Here is a 27,989-nt window from a genome sequence, read left to right on the forward strand (position 1 = left end):
AGCTCCTCTATACTACACCACACAGGACAGCTGACAGATCCTCTATACTACACCACACAGGAGAGCTGACAGATCCTCTATACTACACCACACAGGGGAGCTGACAGATCCTCTATACTACACCACACAGGAGAGCTGACAGCTCCTCTATACTACATCACACAGGAGAGCTGACAGCTCCTCTATACTACACCACACAGGAGAAGTGACAGCTCCTCTATACTACACCACACAGGAGAGCTGACAGCTCCTCTATACTACACCACACAGGAGAGCTGACAGATCCTCTATACTACACCACACAGGAGAACTGACAGATCCTCTATACTACACCACACAGGAGAGCTGACAGATCCTCTATACTACACCACACAGGAGAGGTGACAGATCCTCTGTACTACACCACACAGGAGAGCTGACAGCTCCACTATACTACACCACACAGGAGAGCTGGCAGCTCCTCTATACTACACCACACAGGAGAGCTGACAGATCCTCTATACTACACCACACAGGAGAGCTGACAGCTCCTCTATACTACACCACACAGAAGAGCTGACAGCTCCTCTATACTACACCACACAGGAGAGCTGACAGATCCTCTATACTACACCACACAGGGGAACCAACAGATCCTCTAAAGTGTTTTTATTTTTTTGTAAATTTCGTTTTTATTGAATTTTTTTACTATGACATAAACAGAGAATGTATGCATCGGTCTAGCCAACATGGCTACAAAAGCAGTATTACTCTTAACTAACATTATAAAGCATACAATGCAATATGAAAACGAAGAATAAGGAACATAGAAAATAACAGTCATGGCTGCTTACACATGTAGTTAGACAGAGAAAAAGGATTGTATGTCCTATAATCCTGGCACATAAAATTATACAAATGGTCAGGTCGGTAGATTCTCACATCAGAGAGTGAAAGGCCCTGAAGAGAAGAACATGGGGGATCTCTGAAGTGTTTTTAGACCTTATACAGGTTGCCCTGTCCAAACACATTCACTAAGGAAAATAAACCAATTGTACTGGTAAGTATTCATCTTTTTTACACATTCCTCTCACTAAGGCCTGGATCAGAGAAGTCCGCTCTTATTTGTGGCATAAAGGGTCAGAGTCCAATAAGCAAGCAGCTCTGGGTCATTACTTCCGGCTTAGTAAGTGCCAGACAGATACAACGTTCCCATGTTACTGCCATTCCTGCGGGGAAAACAGGAATCCAGGGTTCTGTGTATGGAAAGTTTTACAATTAGAGGAGAATTATGCGGCATAAGATAAGACTGAGGCCCCATGCACACGACAGCAAAAAACCTCCATTCACTTTCATTGAACACTGACACCTTTCCGTAGCACTACGGAAGGGTGTCAGTGCCGTGGAAATGTTCCGAGAATTATGGAACATGTCCGTTCTTTCGCATTTTGCGGGCCGTGCTCCCATACTTTGTATGGGAGCACGGCCCGAAAATGCGGCTGTCAGTCAGCGGCCGCCCGTGCCCGCAATCTCGGGCCGTGATTGCGGGCACGGTCGTGTGCATGGGGCCTGAATCTGTGACTCAGCAACTTTTCGCTAAATTTCATAGATTTGCAAAGATTATAATGTCACTTCTAGGGATGCTGCTACAAAGCCAATGCACCTAAGCTTATAGTGTCATAAACCCTAGGAAAACCAAACACCACTCCCTCCACTAAGATTGACAAAATCAGACATGAAAATAGCACAATGTTTCTACACTAAGCCAATATATAAATAGTGTCAATAAGAGTGTGGGAAAGAAGACCCCCCCCCCCCACTGATCCAGCAAGACCCCCAAATCGGACACCCCTATATCAGTTGAGCTATTGGTGACAAGATCACCACTGAACATGACGGCTATGCTGTGTGGTGTAGTATAGAGGAGCTGTCAGCTCTCCTGTGTGGTGTAGTATAGAGGATCTGTCAGCTCTGCTGTGTGGTGTAGTATAGAGGAGCTGTCAGCTCTCCTGTATGGTGTAGTATAGAGGATCTGTCAGCTCTCCTGTGTGGTGTAGTATAGAGGATCTGTCAGTTCTCCTGTGTGGTGTAGTATAGAGGATCTGTCAGTTCTCATGTGTGGTGTAGTATAGAGGATCTGTCAGTTCTCCTGTGTGGTGTAGTATAGAGGATCTGTCAGTACTCCTGTGTGGTGTAGTATAGAGGATCTGTCAGTTCTGTGTGGTGCAGTATAGAGGAGCTGTCAGGTCTCCTGTGTGGTGTAGTATAGAGGTTCTGTCAGCTCTCTTGTGTGGTGTAGTATAGAGGATCTGTCAGTTCTCCTGTGTGGTGTAGTATAGAGGATCTGTCAGTACTCCTGTGTGGTGTAGTATAGAGGATCTGTCAGCTCTCCTGTGTGGCGTAGTATAGAGGAGCTGTCAGGTCTCCTGTGTGGTGTAGTATAGAGGATCTGTCAGGTCTCCTGTGTGGTGTAGTATAGAGGATCTGTCAGTTCTCCTGTGTTGTGTAGTATAAAGGATCTGTCAGCTCTCCTGTGTGGTGTAGTATAGAGGAGCTGTCAGGTCCCCTGTGTGGTGTAGTATAGAGGAGCTGTCAGGTCTCCTGTGTGGTGTAGTATAGAGGATCTGTCAGCTCTTCTGTGTGGTGTAGTATAGAGGATCTGTCAGCTCTTCTGTGCGGTGTAGTATAGAGGAGCTGTCAGTGCTCCTGTGTGGTGTAGTATAGAGGAGCTGTCGGCTCTCCTGTGTGGTGTAGTATAGAGGAGCTGTCAGCTCTCCTGTGTGATGTAGTATAGAGGAGCTGTCAGCTCTCCTGTGTGGTGTAGTATAGAGGAGCTGTCAGCTCTCCTGTGTGATGTAGTATAGAGGAGCTGTCGGCTCTCCTGTGTGATGTAGTATAGAGGAGCTGTCAGGTCTCCTGTGTGGTGTAGTATAGAGGAGCTGTCGGCTCTCCTGTGCGGTGTAGTATAGAGGATCTGTCAGCTTTCCTGTGTGGTGTAGTATAGAAGATCTGTTAGCTCTCCTGTGTGGTGTAGTATAGAGGAGCTGTCAGCTCTCCTGTGTGGTGTAGTATAGAGGATCTGTCAGCTCTCCTGTGTGGTGTAGTATAGAGGATCTGTCAGTTCTCCTGTGTGGTGTAGTATAGAGGATCTGTCAGTTCTCCTGTGTGGTGTAGTATAGAGGATCTGTCAGTACTCCTGTGTGGTGTAGTATAGAGGATCTGTCAGTTCTGTGTGGTGCAGTATAGAGGAGCTGTCAGGTCTCCTGTGTGGTGTAGTATAGAGGAGCTGTCAGGTCTCCTGTGTGGTGTAGTATAGAGGATCTGTCAGTTCTCCTGTGTGGTGTAGTATAAAGGATCTGTCAGCTCTCCTGTGTGGTGTAGTATAGAACATCTGTCAGCTCTCCTGTGTGGTGTAGTATAGAGGAGCAGTCAGGTCTCCTGTGTGGTGTAGTATAGAAGATCTGTCAGCTCCCCTGTGTGGTGTAGTATAGAGGAGCTGTCAGGTCTCCTGTGTGGAGTAGTATAGAGGATCTGTCAGCTCTTCTGTGCGGTGTAGTATAGAGGAGCTGTCAGTGCTCCTGTGTGGTGTAGTATAGAGGAGCTGTCAGTTCTCCTGTGTGGTGTAGTATAGAGGAGCTGTCAGCTCTCCTGTGTGGTGTAGTATAGAGGAGCTGTCAGCTCTCCTGTGTGGTGTAGTATAGAGGAGCTGTCAGCTCTCCTGTGTGATGTAGTATAGAGGAGCTGTCAGCTCTCCTGTGTGGTGTAGTATAGAGGAGCTGTCAGCTCTCCTGTGTGATGTAGTATAGAGGAGCTGTCGGCTCTCCTGTGTGGTGTAGTATAGAGGAGCTGTCAGGTCTCCTGTGTGGTGTAGTATAGAGGAGCTGTCAGTTCTCCTGTGTGATGTAGTATAGAGGAGCTGTCGGCTCTCCTGTGTGGTGTAGTATAGAGGAGCTGTCAGGTCTCCTGTGTGGTGTAGTATAGAGGATCTGTCAGCTCTCCTGTGTGGTGTAGTGTAGAGGATCTGTCAGCTCTCCTGTGTGGTGTAGTATAGAGGAGCTGTCAGTTCTCCTGTGTGGTGCAGTATAGGGGATCTGTCATCTCTCCTGTGTGGTGTAGTATAGAGGAGCTGTCAGCTCTCCTGTGTGGTGTAGTATAGAGGATCTGTCAGCTCTCCTGTGTGGTGTAGTAGAGGAGCTGTCAGCTCTCCTGTGTGGTGTAGTATACAAGATCTGTTAGCTCTCCTGTGTGGTGTAGTATAGAGGAGCTGTCAGCTCTCCTGTGTGGTGTAGTATAGAGGAGCTGTCAGGTCCCCTGTGTGGTGTAGTATAGAAGATCTGTCAGCTCTCCTGTGTGGTGTAGTATAGCGGATCTGTCAGCTCTCCTGTGTGGTGTAGTATAGAGGAGTTGTCAGCTCCCCTGTGTGATGTAGTATAGAGGATCTGTCAGCTCTCCTGTGTGGTGTAGTATAGAGGAGCTGTCAGGTCTCCTGTGTGGTGTAGTATAGAGGAGCTGTCAACTCTCCTGTGCGGTGTAGTATAGAGGATCTGTCAGCTCTCCTGTGTGGTGTAGTATAGAGGAGCTGTCAGCTCTCTTGTGTGGTGTAGTATAGATAATCTGTCAGCTCTCCTGTGTGGTGTAGTATAGAGGAGCTGTCAGCTCTCTTGTGTGGTGTAGTATAGAGGATCTGCCAGCTCTCCTGTGTGGTGTAGTATAGATAATCTGTCAGCTCTCCTGTGTGGTGTAGTATAGAGGAGCTGTCAGCTCTCTTGTGTGGTGTAGTATAGATAATCTGTCAGCTCTCCTGTGTGGTGTAGTATAGAAGATCTGTCAGCTCTCCTGTGTGGTGTAGTAAAGAGGATCTGTCAGTTTCTCTTTACTGCACCACACAGGAGAGCTGATAGGTCTTTTTTCTACTCTTCAACTTTTTTAATATAGAATGGGGGCAATTTTATTCTGACTGGTGTTTCATACGTCAGACTTATAATAGGAAACAACCTGTAGTAAGAAGCGACAAATTTATTGTTTATTGAATTGAACCTGTCAGATATTTATGCTGCTCTGATGGCGGCATAAAGCAGTGCCACAGACGATGACTTCTGCTTGCTGTCCCTTATTAGTTATTGTGCTGTAGTTTGAGTATTTAGTAGTTGTGGTGCGCGTCCAGCACTGGACGCTTGAGTCCAAGTATATTCATATATTCATGCTACCCTCGCCCCCTCCTCCGCCCTCTAGCCGCTGATTGACACTTTTCTTTTATGCTAAGTAATAGGGAGATAAGTGTCAATCAGCGGCTGGAGGGTGAGGGCAGCATGAATGTTTTAATCTACTTGGACTGAAGGTTGCCGCGCTCCGCAAATATAACTACTAAATACTCAAAAACGATAGCACATTAACTAATAAGTGACAGCAGGCTGAAGTCAGGGCAGCATAAATATCTGACCGATCAGCTTTAAGCGTTCACCTCTTAAAAAATGTTGCATCTTCAGCTGCTCGTGCACCATGGAGTGTAATCTACAGCAGCCAGAATATCCTGGCATAAATAATAGTAAATGAGTTGGGCCGCGAGTGGCCCCATCCCCTTCCGCTGAGCGCTGCCTGCTTTTTTAAGAAAAGTTTGCGTGAGCAGCGGAAATTGCTTATAAGTCGTAATTTTGTAAAACTTTTGCATCCGTTTGCCTCTTTTCTACACCAGAAAACTGGCATAGAATATTTGGTGAAATTCCCTCCTTTTGTGTTTAAATTCCTTACCATTTCCATAACTTCTGCTTGTTGTCAGTGAATAGAAACATTTACTGAAGACTTATACTTATTTATTACTGCTTACTTAGCTGATGATTTGTTACAATGTTTCAGTCTAGGCAATCCTCTTTGAGCTAAACCGTGCAATGGCACTATAGTCTCTCCTTCCTTGGACTCCAAACACCCAGCTGTGTAAGCAGGACTATGTCAGGATAGGATTTCAGGTGCTAAATGTAGGGAAGATTTTCTCATTAACGCAAGCAGAGATTTTTAAAAATTTGAGCAATTGAACCGCAATTGTTTTATTAATTTATGAGAAAACGGGGAAAAACAATGTTGATGCAATTACATGTCTTGCAGGGGTTGTTGCTCAGCTCTTTTTGGCTATGTTCACATAGGCCGGATACGCTGCATAAAAGCACAGCGTATCCGCCCTGGGCGTCGCAGGGAATTTTGGCCGAAAAAACGCACCAAATTGTGGTGCAGTTTTTCGGCCGGTGTGTTCACTGTGGAAATCTTCAGCGGTCACATGGAATGAAATGTCATCACTGGAGGCCGGCCTGCAGGACGGCAGAGGGACGTGTCGCCATGAAGGAGCACATGGAAGTATAAGATTCTTTTTTTTTTTTTTTTGAGCTGCGATGTTTGCGGCGGAATCGCAGCTTTTCTGCTGCAAAAATCGCAACATCTGCTATTTGTTGCAGGTTTTACCTCCCATTGAATTAAATGGGGAAAGCACGCAACAAAAATGAGCGATTACGCCAATACAATTGACATGTTGCGGATTTAAAAAAACGCACCGCAGGTCAATTTCTAAACGTCTTTTCCGCTAATCGTATTACGCAGCGTGTGGATGAGATTTGTTCAAGTCTCATCCACTTTGCTGCTGCTGTATTATGCTGCGGATCTTACACAACGAAATCCGTTGCGGAAAATCCGCAGTATTTACGCAAGATGTGAACTTACCCTTAGCATCCTGGATGGCGATTCTGTCTAGTTAGACAACAGTATGTTAAACAGCGATGTATCATTGAATCACCAGGTGGTTGTCACCCAACTTTCCGAGAAATGGATAACAACACTAAAATATCTATTAAAAAAACTAAATAAAAAAAATTGCTTTTAGTCTGTAATAGGCCGATCACTGTGAAAGCAGTCTGTCACCAGACGTGGGGGTATCATGTTTGGCGGAGGTGGCGGCAGCGTTCTGCGACAGGTGCCGGATCTCACAGCACAGTTGGGAATGTCTCCATATGTTCTCCTCCGCCATCATTGGCTCAGCAATAAAATTGCAAAAACACAGTGCAGTTGGTCCCGGACTATTATGTTGTTCTGGAAATATTTTTCATGTTTAAAATGTTTCTAAAATTACATGCGTAGCTCGGTGTCTTCCTGTTTTTATTTTGTCACTGCGAAATTCTAGAACGCAACTACTACTCCAATGTCCGGAAGCTGTTGTGGCATGTAAGGGGTAGTCTGCTATAGAAAGCCTTTTGAGATACTTTGAGGCATATGGATATAATCTGGGGTGTCCCACCCCTATTTCCGGCATCCGTCTATTAGTCATAGCGTAGAGATATTACATCTCGCTGCACAACCACTATAATAAACAACCATTGTTATTTCTGAAGGGTTGTCCTCAAATTATGTTTATTTCTTAAAGGGTTTGTCCACTTCGGACAATCCTTTTTAATGAGAAGGATTTCCTGACTCTAAGCTGATCACAGAGTGTCCCCCAGTGATCAGCCGTATTCTGTGGGGCAACTCCATTTCCCTATAGCACCACCACAGGGAAAATGAAGCATTACACATTTTCCCTTAAAATGAATGGGCTTTCTGGGTAATGCATAGATGTGTTGTGTCTTCCAGAGCAAGACACCTTCTTTTTTGATGCTCTCTATATTTTGGTTTTCGAATGAGGGTCCTGAATATCAAAACCCCCCCCCCCCGCTATTCACTCAGAATTCCCTTATAGGTTATTTGAAAATGGGTTTTCTAACCGAGACGACCCCTCTAATTAAATCTGTTTCTGTGAAAGCTGGGTGACCACCGGTATACCATGTTGTCACCCAGCTATTAGGTGATACATTGGTTCCACTCTTTGCAGATTTGACATTCAGGATTCTAGGAAAGCTATTGTTTTTGTGCACATGACCCTTTCGTTTTACTATTTGGCTAACGTTCCATCTTTCACAGAACCCTGGATGGCAAATCTGCTTATTTATCTAGTGATACAGCCTATAACCAAGACTAGGTATATATACCACTGAGAACCTTAGAATGCTGCGTGACAACTACCCTTAGGCTATGTTCACACGGGGCAGATACGCCGCATAAAAGTACATGGCGGATCCGCCCTGGCGGCCGCAGGGAACTCCGGACGAAAAAACCGCACCAAATTGTGGTGCAATTTTTCGGCCGGAATGTCCGCTGGGGAAATCTGCACATAGAAAAAAATAAAATATTGCTACTTAGATATCCGTGGCGATGCGTCCCTCCATCCTGCAGTCCGGCCTCCTCCTATGACGTTTCATCCCATGCGACCTTAGCAGCCAGTGATTGGCTGCAGCTGTCACATAGGAGGAAGCGTCATCCCAGGAGGCCGGCCTGGACGAAGAAACATAGAATTCTGGGAAAGTATAAAACATTTTTTATGTTACGTTTTTTTGCGGCAGAATTGCTGCTTTTCCGCCTTAAAAAATGTATCATCTGCATCGTTGCGGGTTTTACCTCGCATTGAATTCAATGGGGAAAACCCACAACAGAAGACCCGCGATTACACAAATACAATTGACATGCGGCAGATTAAAAAATACGCACCGCAGCGTTATTTCCACTCGGCATTTACGCAGCGTGTGGATGAGGTTTGTTCAAATCTCATCCACTCTGCTGCTTCTGTATTAAGCTGCGGATTTTCCGCAACGAAATCCGTTGCGGAAACTCCGCAGTATTTATGCTACGTGTGAACTGACCGTTAATGGCGGCTGTATTGGTTGTCATCCAGTTTTCTCAGGACTAGAACTTGATTGATTTTTCTCTCATTTTCGGTGGACATGTCCTTCTTTGTTACTTTTGCTGGTAACACGGTTTTGTTTAGCTTTGTGTCGTTTTTTCCGCAGTGTGCTTGTCTATCACATTGCTTGCAAGCTCATATGATATTCGTATCTATGGAGGGGATTGTGTTACAGCCGCAGTGTAGCGCTCTGGATATCATTTGTATCTGAGATATCATTATGGCGGCTCGGATGCCGATGAGGTGGCGTCCGCTCATTTTCAATGTCACTTGGCTCATTATAACAAAGGGAATTGAGAGACGGATGATCACAGAGTTTTCTCCGCACGCGCCTAACCATCGTGAAAGAGGCACTGAGCCTCGTGTATGAGATCTAAGGCAGACAAAAAGTGGAGCGATCGCCCCTAACAGCCAATCAGGGCACTTCTATCATGTGTCACTATTATTGGGGTACTAGCTGGCACTGTTATTGGAGTACTGTTGTAGTCTCTGTTATGGGGGCACTGTGACCGTAATGGGGGCCTGGTGGTTGTCTTTGTAATGGGGGCAATGATATCAGAGTGTGGTGGCTGTTTATATTACGGGTGCACCTTGTAGGTCAGTTACGTAGATGTTGTGGCTGTCTCTGTTAAGATGCTACAGTGACTCACTGTTATGGGGACACTGTGGCTGTCTCTTTTCGAGGCACAGTAGATGATAATGTTATGGGGTCTTAATGGCATCTCTGTTTTGGAGGCATGATGGTTGACATAATTGGGACATTGTGGCTGTCTGTTATGGGGGCACTGTGGGAGTACTGTGGCTGTCTCTGTTATGGAGCGCTGTGGCTGTCTGTTATGCAGGCACAATGGCTGTCACTATTATGGGACACTGTGGTTTTCTCTACTATGGGGGCAGTGTGGGAGTACTGTGGCTGTCTCTACTATGGGGCACTGGCTGCCTCTGTTATGTGGGCACTGATCATGTTAATGTTATGGGGTCACCGTGGCTATTTCTGTTCTGGGGCACTGTAGTAATACTTTGGGATGGCCATGTAGCTGTCATTATTCTTGGTGGCTGTCACTGTTAGGGGCTCATTGTGGCTGTCACTGTTCAGGATGATTGGGTAGTGGGTGAGTGGTTATCACCCCGAAAAGTAAAATAAAAAATAAAGCGTTTATAATAGAGGTTTTTTCTGACCGATTTTATTGTGGGTAATATTTTCAGCTTATTCATACGTAGTAATTATATTGACAATTATTTTCCTTCCCTTGCAGCATACATCACTGGACGGGTACACAGATCCGCCCGTCGCACCCACGAAATCGAGCAGTAGACAAAGCCTCCCTCGATGTCGCAACTCTATCGCTTCCACAACCGACGAGCAACCGCATGTCGGAAACTACCGCTTGCTAAAGACCATCGGCAAAGGAAATTTTGCCAAGGTGAAACTGGCCAGACACGTCCTCACCGGGAGAGAGGTGAGTGACAATAATGTGTGATTCGAGGACATTATAAACATTTATTATAGCGGGACAGAATTCAGACCTCAAATAAGTTTCCCTTGATTGTTCGGTCGGCTACTTTTACCTCGGATGGCAGAGAGAAATCTAGCAAAATTTGCCGGCTGTGAATGAGATAGAACCGGGCACCGTGCCAATGCCCCATTCACGGCCTATTGTTGTCTGCGCACTGCTGTATATAGGAGGGGGGTTATTCTGCTGTATAACTGCATTGTGTTATCTGAGTTATGGCCGATTAGCAATTTCCCTGTGCGTAGCCAAGTCCGCTCCGCAACAGATGAAGCTAATGGACCAAACAGCTGTTCTTAACTTCAATTCATTACTTTGCGTTGACTTTTTTTTTCGGCCCACGCAAGTCACATTGTAAGAAGGCTTCAGGGGGAAATTTGTCAAATTGCACATTTAATGAGGACCTGTCCGATCCCATGGCATGTCTGTTTTAATAAATACATATATTCAACATAAAATAATACTGGAGTATCGGTTCTTAGAACGTTGCATTGGGCTGTTCCTCTGTTATTCCTCCTGGAAGTTTATGAATAAGTTGACAATTGGGTTCAACCATTCTAACATGGTCAGGACTGGTGGGAAAGACTGTGTAGAGTCACATCCTATTTACACGGGGAACTGTAATACTCAGTTGTCAATGCATGTATAAGGCTATGTTCACACGGAGTATTTTGGGGGAGGAATATCTGCCTCAAAATTCCGTTTGGAACTTTGAGGCAGATATTCCTCTCCCTGCACGCCGATTTTCGCGGCAATTATCGCGCCGTTTTTCGCCCGCGGCCATTGAACGCCGCGGGCATAAAACAGCGAGAAATACGCTTTCTCCTGCCTCCCATTGAAGTCAATGGAAGGTCGGAGGCGGAAGCGCCCGAAGATAGGGCATGTCGCTTCTTTTTCCCGCGAGGCAGTTTTACTGCTCGCGGGAAAAAGACGCCGACGCCTCCCATTGAAATCAATGGGAGGCGTTCTCGGGCCGTTTCTGCCGAGTTTTGCGACGCGGTTTCCGCGTCAAAAAACTCGGCAAAATACCCCGTGTGAACATAGCCTAACAGAGGAACGGCACTATGCAGAGTTCTAAGACCAGATACTCCAGAATTATTATTTTATAGGGAATAAAGGTATTTACTAAAATAGGCATGTTAAGAGAGCTGACAGATATACTACACCACACAGGAGAACTGACAGCTCCTCTATACAACACCACACAGGAGAGCTGACAGATCCTCTATTCTACACCACACAGGAGAGCCGACAGATCCTCTATACTACACCACACAGGAGAACTGACAGATCCTCTATACTACACCACACAGGAGAACTGACAGCTCCTCTATACTACACCACACAGGAGAGCGGACAGATCCACTATACTACACCACACAGGAGAGCGGACAGATCCACTATACTACACCACACAGGAGAACTGACAGCTCCACTATACTACACCACACAGGAGAGCTGGCAGCTCCTCTATACTACACCACACAGGAGAACTGGCAGCTCCTCTATACTACACCACACAGGAGAGCGGACAGATCCACTATACTACACCACACAGGAGAACTGACAGATCATCTATACTACACCACACAGGAGAACTGGCAGCTCCTCTATACTACACCACACAGGAGAACTGGCAGCTCCTCTATACTACACCACACAGGAGAGCTCACAAATCCTCTATACTACACCACACAGGAGAGCTGACAGATCCTCTACACTACACCACACCACACAGGAGAGCTGACAGCTCCTCTATACTACACCACACAGGAGAACTGACAGCTCCTCTATACTACACCACACAGGAGAGCTGACAGCTCCTCTACACTACACCACACAGGAGAACTGACAGCTCCTCTATACTACACCACACAGGACAGCTGACAGATCCTCTTTACTACACCACACAGGAGAACTGACAGATCCTCTATACTACACCACACAGGAGGGCTGATAAATCCCCTATAATACACCACACAGGAGAGCTGACAGCTCCTCTATACTACACCACACAGGAGAGCTGACAGATCCTCTATACTACATCACACAGGAGAACAGACAGACCCTCTATACTACAGCACACAGGAGAGCTGACAGATCCTCTATACTACACCACACAGGAGAACTGACAGCTCCTATATACTACACCACACAGGAGAGCTAACAGATCCTCTATACTACACCACACAGGACAGCTGACAGATCCTCTATACTACACCACACAGGAGAACTGGCAGCTCCTCTATACTACACCACACAGGGGAGCTGACAGATCCTCTATACTGCACCACACAGGAGGGCTGATAAATCCCCTATACTACACCACACAGGAGAGCTGACAGATCCTCTATACTACACCACACAGGGGAGCTGACCGGTCCTCTATACTACACCACACAGGAGAGCTGACAGATCCTCTACACTACACCACACCACACAGGAGAGCTGACAGCTCCTCTATACTACACCACACAGGAGAGCTGACAGCTCCTCTATACTACACCACACAGGAGAACTGACAGCTCCTCTATACTACACCACACAGGAGAGCTGACAGATCCTCTACACTACACCACACAGGAGAACTGACAGCTCCTTTATACTACACCACACAGAAGAACTGACAGCTCCTCTATACTACACCACACAGGAGAACTGACAGCTCCTCTATACTACACCACACAGGAGAACTGACAGATCCTCTATACTACACCACATAGGAGAGCTGACAGATCCTCTATACTACTCCACACAGGAGAGCTGACAGCTCCTCTATACTACACCACACAGGAGAACTGACAGATCCTCTTTACTACACCACACAGGAGAACTGACAGATCCTCTATACTACACCACATAGGAGAGCTGACAGCTCCTCTATACTACACACACACACGAGAACTGACAGATCCTCTATACTACACCACACAGGAGAACTGACAGATCCTCTATACTACACCACACAGGAGAGCTGACAGCTCCTCTATACTACACACACACACGAGAACTGACAGATCCTCTATACTACACCACACAGGAGAACTGACAGCTCCACTATACTACACCACACAGGAGAGCTGACAGCTCCTCTATACTACACCACACAGGAGAGCTGACAGCTCCTCTATACTACACCACACAGGAGAACTGACAGATCCTCTATACTACACCACACAGGAGAACTGACAGCTCCTCTATACTACACCACACAGGAGAGCTGACAGCTCCTCTATACTACACCACACAGGAGAGCTGACAGCTCCTCTATACTACACCACACAGGAGAACTGACAGATCCTCTATACTACACCACACAGGAGAGCTGACAGCTCCTCTATACTACACCACACAGTAGAGCTGACAGCTCCTCTATACTACACCACCCAGGAGAACGGACAGATCCTCTATACTACACCACACAGGAGAGCTGACAGCTCCTCTATACTACACCACACAGGAGAACTGACAGATCCTCTATACTACACCACACAGGAGAGCTTACAACTCCTCTATACTACACCACACAGGAGAGCTGACAGCTCCTCTATACTACACCACACAGGAGAGATGACAGATCCTCTATACTACTCCACACAGGAGATCTGACAGATACTTTTTAAGTAACGGAGCACTTCGTGTCCGCAGCGCTGAGTTTCCTTTCATATTCAACACTACTGTAAAAGAACAAAACATTTTTCCTTCATAAACATTTCTTAAATATTATTTCCTTCTTTAATATGCAGGTGGCAGTGAAAATAATTGACAAGACTCAGCTAAATCCTACGAGTCTACAAAAGGTAAAATACTAACAATCTACTCCGTGCTTTTGCCACTTTTCCTATTTTAAGGTACCGATAACTTCATTAGTGTCAACTACAAAGTTCCCATGTGCGACAATGCCGATGTTTTGACTTTCATTGGAAAGTATCTCTCCGACCATGGTAGAGTGTCTGTGCATTTCTTTTGTTTCAAATTGTATATTCTTGTTTACATTTTTTTTTACAGTTTACATATAGATGTACATAAAAATATAAATTGCACCAGTAATCTTGTAGTGATGCTGAATTATATACAGCCTGTATTATGCTCCAGAGCTGTATTCACAATTCTGCTAATTTCAGAGCAAAAGACTGCCTGTTTTTCCTGCTTGTTTAGTGGAAACAGAAGGCCAGTGTGGCAAAGTATATACATTGATCGTCGAATTGAATTTCTTAGGAAGTCCCGGTACTCCAGACTCTGCTGAGATTCCTGCTGTATTCTGTATTATAGTTTTTATTGTAGAAGATTTGGCTGACACAACCTGTGAGGTTTATATTACAGCAGTAACCGCATCTCCATATAGGTTCATGGGATCTATATTAGGGCTTCCCCTTCCTTATATGCACTGCATTCTATAGAAAGTTTTTTTGGGCATACAGTGCCAGCACCTGTCATCCTATAGTAATGCACCGTGCTGTATATTGTTATCAACAAACCTCCTCATCAGGGGAATCGCTGCATGTATTTCATGACTGGCACTCAATAGAGCATTTTATAACTCACAAACGGGGGGCTGGGGGGGGGTCATCATTACTGTAGAGCCTAGTTGACATCCACCCCCTAAATGTTCTATATTTAGACGTCTCTCCTCTGACTCCCCAAATGACAATATAATCGAACTGTGTCTGCCTTGCGAAGGACGTCTGGTCTGTTTTTGTGAGCGGCGATGCAACGTACGTATAAAAACTGCTGCACATAATAGTAAAAAAAAAATATTATGCTGGAAATAAGGATCCAACTGGATGGCCTTCTTTTGTCTAAACCTTTTGTTTCCACTGGAGATAAGCGGCTCGGGTGTCTTGGAGACGCTTATCTTTCCCTGCTGTACTGTGACATGGAAGTTTGGCCAATGTGTATGTCCACATGAAGTACGAGCTAGAAGAGGTCTTCTAATGTACTGCAATACAGCCCACAGTTTAGCACTGATACCTTTAATGTGTGTCGCTGACTACGACTACGACAAGGTGGTACCAAAATCTGCAGGCGGTGGTATCTTTTGTTTAATCCAGTGTCATGCTTTAGTTGAACTATTGGAATGAGTGGGAACGCTTATATAACAGTCAGTCCGCAGGCCAATCCCATGATCAACGATTATCTCTAGAGGAAGCAGCCGGCTCTGTCCTGAGTTTAGTGCCATTTCTGCCTTGAGTAAAGGCCCGTCTACATGGGCCAACGATCGGGCAAACGAGAGTTCATATGAAGAGTCGTTCCCGATCATTGTCCTGTGTAAACAGAGCAACGATCAACCGATGATCGAGCAAGCGCTCGATCATCGACTGATCGTATAGTTTATGCTGCACAAAATATTATCATTGTCAGCAGCGCATGAATGTAAACAGATGGATATGTTGCCGACATGATGGTAATGCATGGGGACGATCAATCGTAAAAATTATCAGGAGTCCCCAGACATATCTCCTTGTGAAAGGAGCAAACGAGCGACGATCAATGAGCTGTCTCCTTGATCGCCGCTTGTTGTTATGGCCAATATTGGCCGGTGTGAAAGGACCCAAAACCTGAGATAGATTATCTGATGAAAATAGTGATTGCAACATTGTTCCTTTTTAATTACTTTATTATTTGTAGTATGTGGATTAGGGCATAGTCGTGACCTACAACCTCGTCTTCTACTTACAGAAACAATCCATTTGGATTTTTGACCTTTCCCCTTGAAATTATACTAGACCCTGTGGTATTACATCTCTTGCTGAGAAGCAGCACTTGAAGCTGGATTAAAGCGTGGGCGATTGATTCATCAAACCATCTAATCTTATTCGCCGCTCAATGAATCAGCCCGGTTTAACAACTTGGCTTGAAGTGATATTTTTTCGTGGCTATGAATAACCTTACGGACTCTCGACTACTCGCTGAACACTTTGCGGAGTGTAATGTTAATCAATTTATTTATAGAGTGATCCGTTTTTTTGTGCCTGAAACGTTTTATATATTTATTTTTTTTGCTATCATCATTTGGGTTTAGGAACATTTGCAGAACAGATTGTAGATCTCAGACTTCTCATCCATTCATCAATTATCGCAACCTTTTGAGGGTTTTGCTGAAGAAGAATCTGTCATGGAACCGACCTCTTAAAAGTAAGGGAATTCAGTGAACCGCCCCATGAAGAGCATTCACTATATTTAAAACCCACATCCCTCTCGTCTGATTGGCCGAGAACGATCACCTGACTGTTTTCCCACCTTCTTTAGAAAACCGGTTCTATGAAACTGATGACGTCATTCCTCACAAAATTCAGCTGAGAGGGTTTTTTTCTTTTACATTCAGCCCCTTGATTAGGTGTTTTTGGGCCGATCGGTAGGTGCTACCACTAGGGTATCAGAGAGGTCTGTCTCTTTCCCATTGGATAGAGTCTAAATTGGCCTCCTCAACTTTCTTCCGCCATTCTTCCCTATTTATAGATCCTCGTTGCCAGCTCCTTATCCTAAGCATCTGGGCAGAATCTGCTTTGATGGAATCATCTCAACTGAACCATGGCCACCATCTTCCTGCTACCAAGATGTAATTTTGAGTTGGACCCCCGGGACAGATTCAATGTCTCAATTCTTTACAAAACCACTGACCACATTCATGTTTGATTATAATCTAAGGCCTTGTTCACACTGCGTGTAATCGATGCGTTTTTGGCGCGTTTTATGCTGAAAAACGCATGCTTTAAGCTTCCCGTTGACATGGCAAACCGTATTGTAGTGCATATGATGCGTTGTTTTTTTATGCGCGCCTGTTTAAAAAGCACTTCGTGTAAAAAAAAAAAAAAAGAAGCATCAGGTCAATTCTTGGTGCTTAAAACGTATGCACCAAAAAATGGGCACAAAACACGCCAAAATACACTAAAAAATTACGCCAAACGTGTCAAAGACTCCTTGGATTGAAAAAGCGTTTTACAAAATCGCTAGTGTTTTTACACGTTTACACTTAGTTTTTTTTAGCGCCGTGTGAACAAGGCCTAATACATATATAAACCTATCCAATCTCACCTTCAATATGCAAAACATACTCCATTTCTTGGGTGTGAGTTCCATCCCCTTGGTTATGTTCAACATTTTTATTATTATTATATATTGTTATTATTATATATTATTGTTATTATTATTACAATTATTATATTTTTTCAAAAGTACCCAAAAAAATTAGAAATTAAAAATTGGCCTTTTCTCTTGGTCTGACCACCGGAACTGGAGGTCAAATATATGGCGGTCAGTAAAACGCTAATCTGTGAACTATTGTACATTCAGCTAGCCGTGTAGTCATTTGTATTTTTCAGATGGTCGTGTGAATATTTTTACATTTCTACAGACACCGGGGGAGGGGTGTTTGGCATTTCGGTAAAATGTAATTTATCGTCTCTCTGAAAGAGAACAATTCTGATATTGCTTCGTCATATAAAATATGATCCGAATCTCTCCGCCATTTTTGAAGGGTGTTGCAGTATAAATTGGAATGACTTTTGTCCTTGTAGGATCACTTAGTTCAACAAAACCTTCTGGATTAACTAACGTAGGAAAATTTCAATGAAACAAAGTCGACTCTCATTCATTGAAAACCTATTTGAGTCACCATCACGTCTGTAACTCATTTGCTATATCTTTATAGTAGTGTATCTATTCCTGACGCACCTGTAGGAAGCTTCGGAGGCTATGGAGAGGGAGATTCCTATACAGCAAGTTTAAAGGAGATGGAGAATCCCTTACAGGAGAACATCTGCGTCAGGGCTCCGTCCATGGGTTCCGTCGGAGCTTTCCGTCAGGGGAACCAATGAACGGAGCCCTGACTGAAACAAACGGAAATGATAGGTTTCCGTTTGCATCACCATTGATTTCAGTGGTGACCGATCCAGTGCAAATGGTTTTCGTTTGTTACCGTTGTGCAAGGTTTCCGTCGTTTTGACGGAAACAATACCGTGGTCGACTGCGCTATTCATTCAGTCAAAACGACGGGGTAATGGCTGTAATACACAGCTGGAGCCCCGCTTTAACCGCCATTTAACCCCTTGTACTCCGAGGTCATGGAGGCATACAAAGGTAGGGACTGAGGGGGTAATGTATGTGACGCGATCTGGACCCATACCTTGTATAGACAGGCAGCCCTGTTAGATCACACTAAGGTAGGCCCTAACAACTGCCTGTGTACAACATTCCCGTCTTTAGTTCAGGGTCCCCCGCCGCTTCCTGTTTGCAGTATTTTTCAGCGCTAATCACATATCCGTGAATAATGCTGAATTTAAATAGTATGTTAGAAATGTGTTTAAACATTTTCTTTCACTTGATTGTTAGGGATCGGAAAACCCCTTTAAAAGGGTTGTTCCAAGGTTAAATGTTACCCCCTAAGCATCAGGAAAGGTGATAACATACTGATCGGTGAACAAGGATGAGAAGAAGGGTCCCGTTCCTCAGAATTAATGGAGCGGCAGGTGGCGCATGCGCACTGCCGCTCCATTTACGGTCTATGGTACTACCGGAGATAGCCGAGTACAGTGCTCGACTATCTCCGGCAGTGCCATAGAAAATGGATGGAACAGCAGGGCGCATGCGCAACCCGCTCCATTCATTCGGAGGAACGGGACCTGCCTTTCGTGATCGGTGGGGGTCTCAGCAGTTGGACCCCCACCGATCATCATGTTATCACCTATCATGTGGTTAGTGGATAACATTTAATCTTGGGACAATCCCCTTAAGATGACCCTGAGTATTTTACAGTCGACAGATGTTTGACCAATGTACAATCCTTACAACCATATGTACATAAATATCAACAGATGGAGTAGAACAAAAAGACCCTCACCCTTATATAGTGTCTGATGGGCCGTGCAATGGTTTGATGTATAGATTATGCCTGACTACAGATGAAACGTATCCACCAAGGCATTTCCCAATTTTGACAGGTTGTCTTTAGGAAATTGATCATTCGCACAAAAGAACGTGGACAATTAACGGCCGATAATTGGGGGAAAACGTCAAAATCCAGTATTTCGGCCCCTGCTTCTCTACAATCTAGGGCCAGGTTCAGATGCCGTGTAGTTCCTTTCGGAGGAGAGCTTTCTGCACAGGACGACACAACACAACGATGCCTTCTAGCCGTGCACTTATGGCCCCACGCTACAATCGCTGAATATACTGGACTATAAGAGGAGCATTGCTAATAAAATTAAGGAAGCTGCTAAATTATTCATGGCGTCTTCTGCTTCCATTAGCGATGGAGCAATATTGAGCGGTGTGGAGTGGTTTTAAATGTGCTCTGGGGAACTATTGTCAAGACATTGCAGATAGCCAAGGTTGTCCGGCCAAGAAGAACAGAAGGAGCCTTAATTTAGAGTTTCTCCTCCTTTTCTATAATCTAGGGGTAAAGTACTAAGGTGTCTACAGGACTCTGGATAGAGAAATACCTACTAAAAACCTGTCTTATCTACATTTGTGTGCATTTGAACGCAATCAGTCTTTCTCTGTTATCAGCCATATCGGGCTAAGAAGAGGCTGTCTGGAGTGTTTTTAAATGGGATGACTGAGAGGTTCCAAACAATTCCTTGCTTCCCATATTTATTACTTTTTTCTCACATATGTTCGGTTCTAAGGGTCCTCTTACACAACCCGACGTGATCGTTGATCGGCACTCATTTGCTCCTTTCACACATTGCAATGATTGCTTATGTATATGGACTAGCGATCGCTACTCCAATCGCTCGTCCCCATACACTTTCATCATGTCAGCGGCATTTGCTCATTCATTGGCTAAGGCCCCATGCACACGAAAGTGCTTTTGCGGCCGCAATTCCCCTGAAAATCCACGGGAGAATTGCGGCCCCATTCATTCTTATGAGGCCATGCACACGACCGTGGTTTCCACTGTCCGTGTATGGCCCAGGAGCCCGAACCGCAGAAAGAACGGGCATGTCTTATTACGGCCGTGTTCTGCGGTCCAGGCTCATAGGAAATAATGGACGCGGCCATGTGCACGGGCGATTTGCGGGCAGCTTGCGGGTGACACTCCGTTGCTGGCCGACCCGAAAATCACGGCCGTGCACATGGCTACGGTCGTGTGCATGAGGCCTCATTGTTGTTCATATGAACGCTCGTTTGCATGATTATTGGCCCGTGTAATAGGGTCTTTAGGGTCCTCTTAAATGACCAGACGTGGGTCTTTTAAACGAGCGCCGATCAACGAGACAGCTCGTTGATCGGCGCTCGTTTGCTCCTTTCACAAGGAGCTAGTATGGGGACGAGCGTTCGTTACTCGGATTGCTCGTCACCATACGTTTCTATCATGTCGGCAGCGCGTCTCAGGAAGATGTGCTGCCAAAAACGATAATAATTTCGGCTGCAGAAACGATACGATCAGTCGATGAACATTTGCTCGTTCATCGTTACCCTGTTTACACAGAGCAATGAACGTGAACGAGCATTCTGTGAACACTCGTTTGCCCGATAATTGGCCCGTGGAAAAGGGTCTCAAGAACATCGTTACATCCATACGTTTTATAAGGCCCCATGCACACGACTGTGTTCGGTCCGTGATATACGTTCCGCATGTCCCGGACCGAACACAGTGCATAGTTATCTTTTACGCTAGGAGTCCCTGCCTCGCTGTGGGCAACTGTCCCATATTGTAATCATGTTTTCAGTACGGGACAGTTGTCCTGTAGAGAGGCAGGGACTCCTGGCGTCGTACATAACTATGATGCTAGGAGCCCGGCTCCCTGCACTGTGTTCGGTCCGGGACATGCGGAGCGTATATCACGGACCGAACACGGTCGTGTGCATGGGGCTTTGGGCTGCTGGACTTTATAAGTTGCGGACTTTAGTGCTCCTTTACCACAATGTGGACTTCCATTTTAATGGTTTACTAAACTATAAAGTGTGGCCCAAACCTGTAGGTTCCCAAAGGCTGCTCAATGTAGACAGTATACAACTAGACCAGATGGACAGAAAGTGCGCCAAATTATTCACAGTGGAGCACGCTGTATGATACGTTTGACATGTTAGACTCTCTTCTGGTGCACGCCATTAATAAATCTGGCGCATTTTACGTCTCCTCTTAGCCATTCCCTTTGCGAGGTGGAAAAAAAGTGTCTTAAACACATAATAAACTTGGCGCACGGCATGTACGTAATTTTTTGGCCGTAATTTGAACCAGAATTCTGGTACATTTTTCTTTGGAAATCCCTCTCAATGTGCTCAAATGTTCAGACTTATCCGCAGCACAATTCTGCACTTTTGATATATACAGTAACTTTAGTGTATATACTTCACTTTGCGAATCTTGTCTAAGGCTTTGTTCACATCTGCATTAGTTTTCCGTTTCTCTGTTCAGTCGTAGGAAAAATTAAAAAAAGCACCAGAATCCGTTGCATGACTTTAATGGGTTCTTCCGTCATGGTTTCGGTCATTTTGCCAGACTAAATAGCGCTGCATGCTTCACTATTCAGTCCAGAATTTTTGACCGAATATTGACGGAACCTCCAATGCAGATGTGAACGAAGCCTTAGGCACCGAAAAACGTGTTTCAAAAACGCATGATTTAAGCCTCCCATTGACATTCATGGGAAAGGGCATTGTTAGTGCATATAACTCTTTTTTTTACACGCGCGTGTTTAAAAAACTTGTGAAAAAAGAATCGTCAGGTCAATTCTTTGGCATGTAAAATGTGCCTATTTCCCATAGTCAATGGGAGTCCTAATCACGCGCCAAAAAAAGCACCGAAAACGCATCTAAAAATGCGACATAAACACCCCAAAGGTGCCTGTATTTTAAAAAGCGCTTTACAAAAATGCTAGCGGTTTTGACACGTTTACACGTAGTTATGTTTTGAGCGTTATGTGAACAAGGCCCAAAGGATATGTCATAAATGTCAGATAGATGCGGGTCCCACCTCTGCAGCCCATTGCTTTTGAAGGATTTCCTTTAGGGTGTTGTATTATGCCCTAAAAAACGCTGAACTGATGGGTGCAATTGCTTCCACTAAACCACCAAAAATGTCAATCAGAGGGGCTGGAAAACTTCATGCCAGTTAAGTCCCTACTCTCTGTGAGGGCCGTTCAAGTCCTGGTAAATGGTTGTGATTCAGTTCCTGCAGTCCCCAGAGCTATTTTTGAGGAGTCAGGTTGTGTGGGGATCACTTCGGGCCCCATGACAATCGGACGCCATGTAGTGTCCATATAATTGTTATGGGGCCGGGGTATTTTGTGCATGTTCTAGGTATAAAGGGTGTATGGTAGATATGAATGCACACAAGCCTCGTCGTATTCTCGCTAGTTCTATCCTAGCCCCCCCACATAGTACAGCTTTATGTGTTTTTAGCACTTCGGAGTTAAGTGCCACCATACCAGGGATGATGCTAGTAATACACGTACATAGCAGTCGGTTATTTTCTCAGGTGACTGTTGGGTTCCTATCCGCAGGGACGCTGCCTATGGTGACATTAAAGGCCCAGGACACATGCATACTGTAGGATCACATGTAACTTTCTTAAATTGGATCGTATGTAGGTGTAATGGCTTTTAATAGAACAATGCAGAGCCTCCAGGGTGTGAGACGACATGAAACCTTCAGCTCGCTCAGAAAGACACGTACAAATAGCACCTGTTATTCCGACTCCTAATTTTAGATCGATTTTACAACCCCCCCCCCCCCCCAGATGCTAAAGTCTTAGTGACCCCCGTTCTGGGATCTGTGGTTCACATGTAAACTGGTCACCCTTCCATTTCCTATGTGCGGTCTCTGTGCGGAGCAGCTGTGCCCTGTATATGGCGGAGTCCTGCCATAATACGGGGTGACACTTGACAGGCGTACGTGTTTATTGGGTCAGAGCTGGAGATGTAATTACCATGGCGGACTATAAACTAGAAAAAAGTCCCCCTGCCTGGTTACCCGCTGTCTGTGCCACTCTAAGTAGTAACGGCCTCTATTGAGCATGGTAGATGTAGGTGTTCAGAGGGCGAGGTAGTCATTTAGCGCAAACCCACTTTTTTTATTTATTTTTTTAAATTTAGAAAATCGGTAGAAAGAAAATACACAAAAGGATAGAAAAATGCTTCATCATTTTCTTACCAGACGTGATAGCGCTCCAATAATAATACCAGCTGTTGTGCCCATATAATAGTGACAGACACAGTGGCCATATAAAAGTACCACCCAGCCCTGGTATCATAATAGTGGCACACATATAAAAGTACCACCCAGCCCTGGTATCATAATAGTGGCACACATATAAAAGTACCACCCAGCCCTGGTATCATAATAGTGGCACACATATAAAAGTACCACCCAGCCCTGGTATCATAATAGTGGCACACATATAAAAGTACCACCCAGCCCTGGTATCATAATAGTGGCACACATATAAAAGTACCACCCAGCCCTGGTATCATAATAGTGGCACACATATAAAAGTACCACCCAGCCCTGGTATCATAATAGTGGCACACATATAAAAGTACCACCCAGCCCTGGTATCATAATAGCGGCACACATATAAAAGCTCCTGCAGGGGACGAGACTATAAACATAAATGGAAAATCAAAAACTTGATTTGATTGTTAACCATAATTGTTTTTTTTTAAATTATTTTAATTTTTTTAATATCAGCCGCTCCTCTTATAACACTCCAGCACTATTATATCCTCCAGAGACATTACATCATATGTGTGACTGATATCAGCCGCTCCTCTTATATAACTCCAGCACTATTATATCCTCCAGAGACATTACATCATATGTGTGACTGATATCAGCCGCTCCTCTTATAACACTCCAGCACTATTATATCCTCCAGAGACATTACATCATATGTGTGACTGATATCAGCCGCTCCTCTTATATAACTCCAGCACTATTATATCCTCCAGAGACATTACATCATATGTGTGACTGATATCAGCCGCTCCTCTTATAACACTCCAGTACTATTATATACTCCAGAGACATTACATCATATGTGTGACTGATATCAGCCGCTCCTCTTATATAACTCCAGTACTATTATATCCTCCAGAGACATTACATTATATGTGTGACTGATATCATCCGCTCCTCTTATATCACTCCAGCACTATTATATCCTCCAGAGACATTACATCATGTGTGACTGATATCAGCCGCTCCTCTTATATCACTCCAGCACTATTATATCCTCCAGAGACATTACATCATATGTGACTGATATCAGCCGCTCCTCTTATATCACTCCAGTACTATTATATCCTCCAGACATTACATCATATATGTGACTGATATCAGCCACTCTTCTTATATCACTCCAGTACTATTATATCCTCCAGAGACATTACATCATATGTGACTGATATCAGCCGCTCCTCTTATATCACTCCAGTACTATTATATCCTCCAGAGACATTACATCATATGTGTGACTGATATCAGCCGCTCCTCTTATAACACTCCAGTACTATTATATCCTCCAGAGACATTACATCATATGTGACTGATATCAGCCGCTCCTCTTATATCACTCCAGCACTATTATATCCTCCAGAGACATTACATCGTATGTGTGACTGATAATTGTTACATCTATTAACATATTTATATTGTCCTAAATTGCTCCCCCTAGAGGCGACCGCAGGCAGTGAGAACTTTATCATGTACATCTATGACTATGTGAAGGGAAGCAGTGGATTTTGAGTTCTGCGCTCATGAAATGAATCAGCACAGAATGGTAGACCTATAAAGATATAAGAGAAATAGAGGTCCTTGCCGGTCTTATACGGGCTCCAAGGTGAATGCAGCGAGATGATGTCAGCTACTCCAAGAAGAAGCCGCTCAGCTATTCGTTTGCGATCTCATAATAGGTGATTACCTGGTTCCGTGGGAAAAGATTTTTTAAAAACTCACAATAATTATGATAAAAATGAAAAAAACTGCTGTAACAGGGGATGCATCTTGTAACTCTTTCTTGGCCCTTGCGTTGGCTTTGGGCCACAATGAGGTGTCGTGTCACAATGCTACAGTGTAGTATATATGTATACTATAATATGTATATTGCATGTGCACAGATAGTTGCCAACTTTCAAGGATAGTCTTCAGGAAGAATTTAGATGTGATGTGTAAAGCCCTGCCCTACAATTCAGTCCACTTTCCATCTCTGTGCTAGAGTGCCCCCCATAAACTGTATTAGAGGTCCCCCTATAAACTTCCAGGATTCTCTGATAAACTGTGCCGGAAGCCCCTCCATAAATTTCCAGAAGGTCCTGATAAACTATGCCAGAGGGCCCTTTAGTAAACTGTGCCGGAAGGCTCACCTATAAACTGTGTTGGATAACACCTTCTAAACTGTGCAAGAGGGGCCCCCCATGAACTGTGTCAGGACCCCCATAAACTATGCCGGAAGGCTTCCATAAACTGTGCCAGAGGACCCCTATAAAATGTGCCAGAGAGCCCGCCATAAACTATGGCCGGAAGGCCCCCATAAACTGCTGAAAGCCCCAATAAACTGCCGGAGGACCCCCTATAAACTGTGCCAGAGGGCCCCCAATAAACTGTGCCAGAGGACCCCCAATATACTGCCAGAGAGCCCCCCATAAACTGTACCGGAGGGTCCCCCTAAACTGTTCTGTAGGCCCTGATAATTGTGCAGGAGGGCACCCATAAACTGTGCCAGAGGGTTCCCCTAAAATGTGCCGGTAGGCTCCCCATAAACTGTGCAGGAGGGCACCTGATGTACAGTGACGTAGTGTCCCCCATAAACTTTGCCATAGTGGCCTTTCACATGTGACTTCCTGTCCCGGGAGTGAGGAAGAGATTGATTATGGTAATTCATGTAATTTTAATCTGTCAATTGATCATCTGGAAATTCTGATAATCTGGGATTTGTGATCGGATCATGTAGTTCTGTGACCAGGAACAATACAGTAATATAATAATATAAGTAAGATAAGTAATACAATAATACAATTAATATAAGTAATATAATACAAGTAATATAATAATATAGTAATATAATAATACAAGTAATATAATAATATAGTAATATAATAATACAAGTAATATAATAATATAGTAATATAATAATACAAGTAATATAATAATACAAGTAAGATAACTCACGGAAAAATAACTATATTAGTTTAAAATCACTGAATAGGCCATACTTACTCATATAGGCAGGTATACCACCTCCCGGCAGGACGCAGACCAACCACAATGCTACATAGAGGGAGATTTTTCATCAGTATACTGCACCTGTGGTATACCTGCCTTTATGAGTCAGTACGGCCTATTCAGTGATTTTAAACTAATCGAGTTCTTTTTCAGTGATTTGTTTGTAATAGGAGTGTAGGGACTCGCAATACGATGGGGACCCTTGACGCGGGTTGCAATCTTGCGTATTTTGGCCAAAATATTAACCAATACCTCATGTTTATCATTGATCTTTATCGTGTATCATGGATATCTTTTCAGGATGCAGCCAGGTCTAGTGCTGGGGGTGAATGGTTTAGAAGGTGCTGGGCAGCCCGCCTCTTCTAATATTATGGGCGTGACTAATAGGCTGTAAGCCAACATGGTGCGCTATATGCACCCATGTGACTGGCGCTCTCATAAAAGCTACATTGGTGTAAAATGACAATACTAAGCAGCCACCCCCCCCCCCCCCCCATGAACAGTAGGCAAGTATGGGGTGTTTCATCAGTATATTGCACATGTGTAATCTCCCTCTATGTAGCATTGTGGTTTGTCTGCGTCCTGCCGGGAGGTGTTATACCAGCCTATATGAGTAAGTATGGCTTATTCAGTGATTTTATACAAGTAAGATAAGTATTATAATACAAGTAATATAATAATATAATAATACAAGTAATATAATAATACAATACAATAATACAAGTAATATAATAATACAATACAATAATATAGTAATATAATAATACAAGTAATATAATAATACAAGTACGATAAGTAATATAATACAAGTAATATAATAATATAGTAATATAATAATACAAGTACGATAAGTAATATAATACAAGTAATATAATACAAATAATATAGTAATATAATAATACAAGTAATATAATAATACAAGTAATATAATAATATAGTAATATAATAATACAAGTAATATAATAATACAATAATACAAGTAATATAATACAAATAATATAGTAATATAATAATACAAGTAATATAATAATATAGTAATATAATACAAGTAATATAGTAATATAATAATACAAATAATATAGTAATATAATAATACAAGTAATATAATAATATAGTAATATAATAATACAAGTAATATAGTAATATAATAATACAAATAATATAGTAATATAATAATACAAGTAATATAATAATACAAGTAATATAATAATACAAGTAATATAATAATACAAGTAATATAAGTAATATAATAATATAAGTAATACAAGTAATATAATAATACAAGTGATATAAGTAATATAATAATATAAGTAATATAAGTGATAGAAGTAATATAATACAAATAATCTAATAATAAAAGTAATATAATAATATAAGTAATATGGTTTTTTTACATTTGATTTGCTTTTCAATGACCATCTGATAATCCAGCCACATTTTTGGTGCGGTTAATATCGGATAATGTTACCGCGCATTGTGTACATAAAAACCATCTAAGACGCACATCACATTCTGTTATTTCTGTTCTGTTAATGATTGGCACTGAAAGGGTTAATAACAAGTACATTTGGTCTATGGGC

General features: G+C 43.6%; 1 protein-coding gene across 2 annotated transcripts in view; it reads left to right on the plus strand.

Moving 5' to 3' along the window:
- Nucleotides 1-27,989, plus strand: part of MARK1 (microtubule affinity regulating kinase 1) — a 131,133-nt gene that overhangs the window by 55,217 nt on the left and 47,927 nt on the right. Inside the window, exons 2-4 of one of the 2 annotated variants that reach the window (XM_075863360.1) lie at nucleotides 9,988-10,191; nucleotides 13,989-14,042; nucleotides 15,922-16,124. In XM_075863360.1, the coding sequence (XP_075719475.1) occupies nucleotides 9,988-10,191; nucleotides 13,989-14,042; nucleotides 15,922-15,957 (294 nt within the window). In that variant the 3' untranslated portion in view covers nucleotides 15,958-16,124. Of the gene's footprint in view, nucleotides 1-9,987; nucleotides 10,192-13,988; nucleotides 14,043-15,921; nucleotides 16,125-27,989 lie in introns of those variants that run through there. The other variant, XM_075863359.1, reaches the window with a different exon arrangement.

The sequence above is a fragment of the Rhinoderma darwinii genome, chromosome 4 (genome assembly GCF_050947455.1).
Source record: "Rhinoderma darwinii isolate aRhiDar2 chromosome 4, aRhiDar2.hap1, whole genome shotgun sequence".
NCBI lineage: Eukaryota > Metazoa > Chordata > Amphibia > Anura > Rhinodermatidae > Rhinoderma > Rhinoderma darwinii.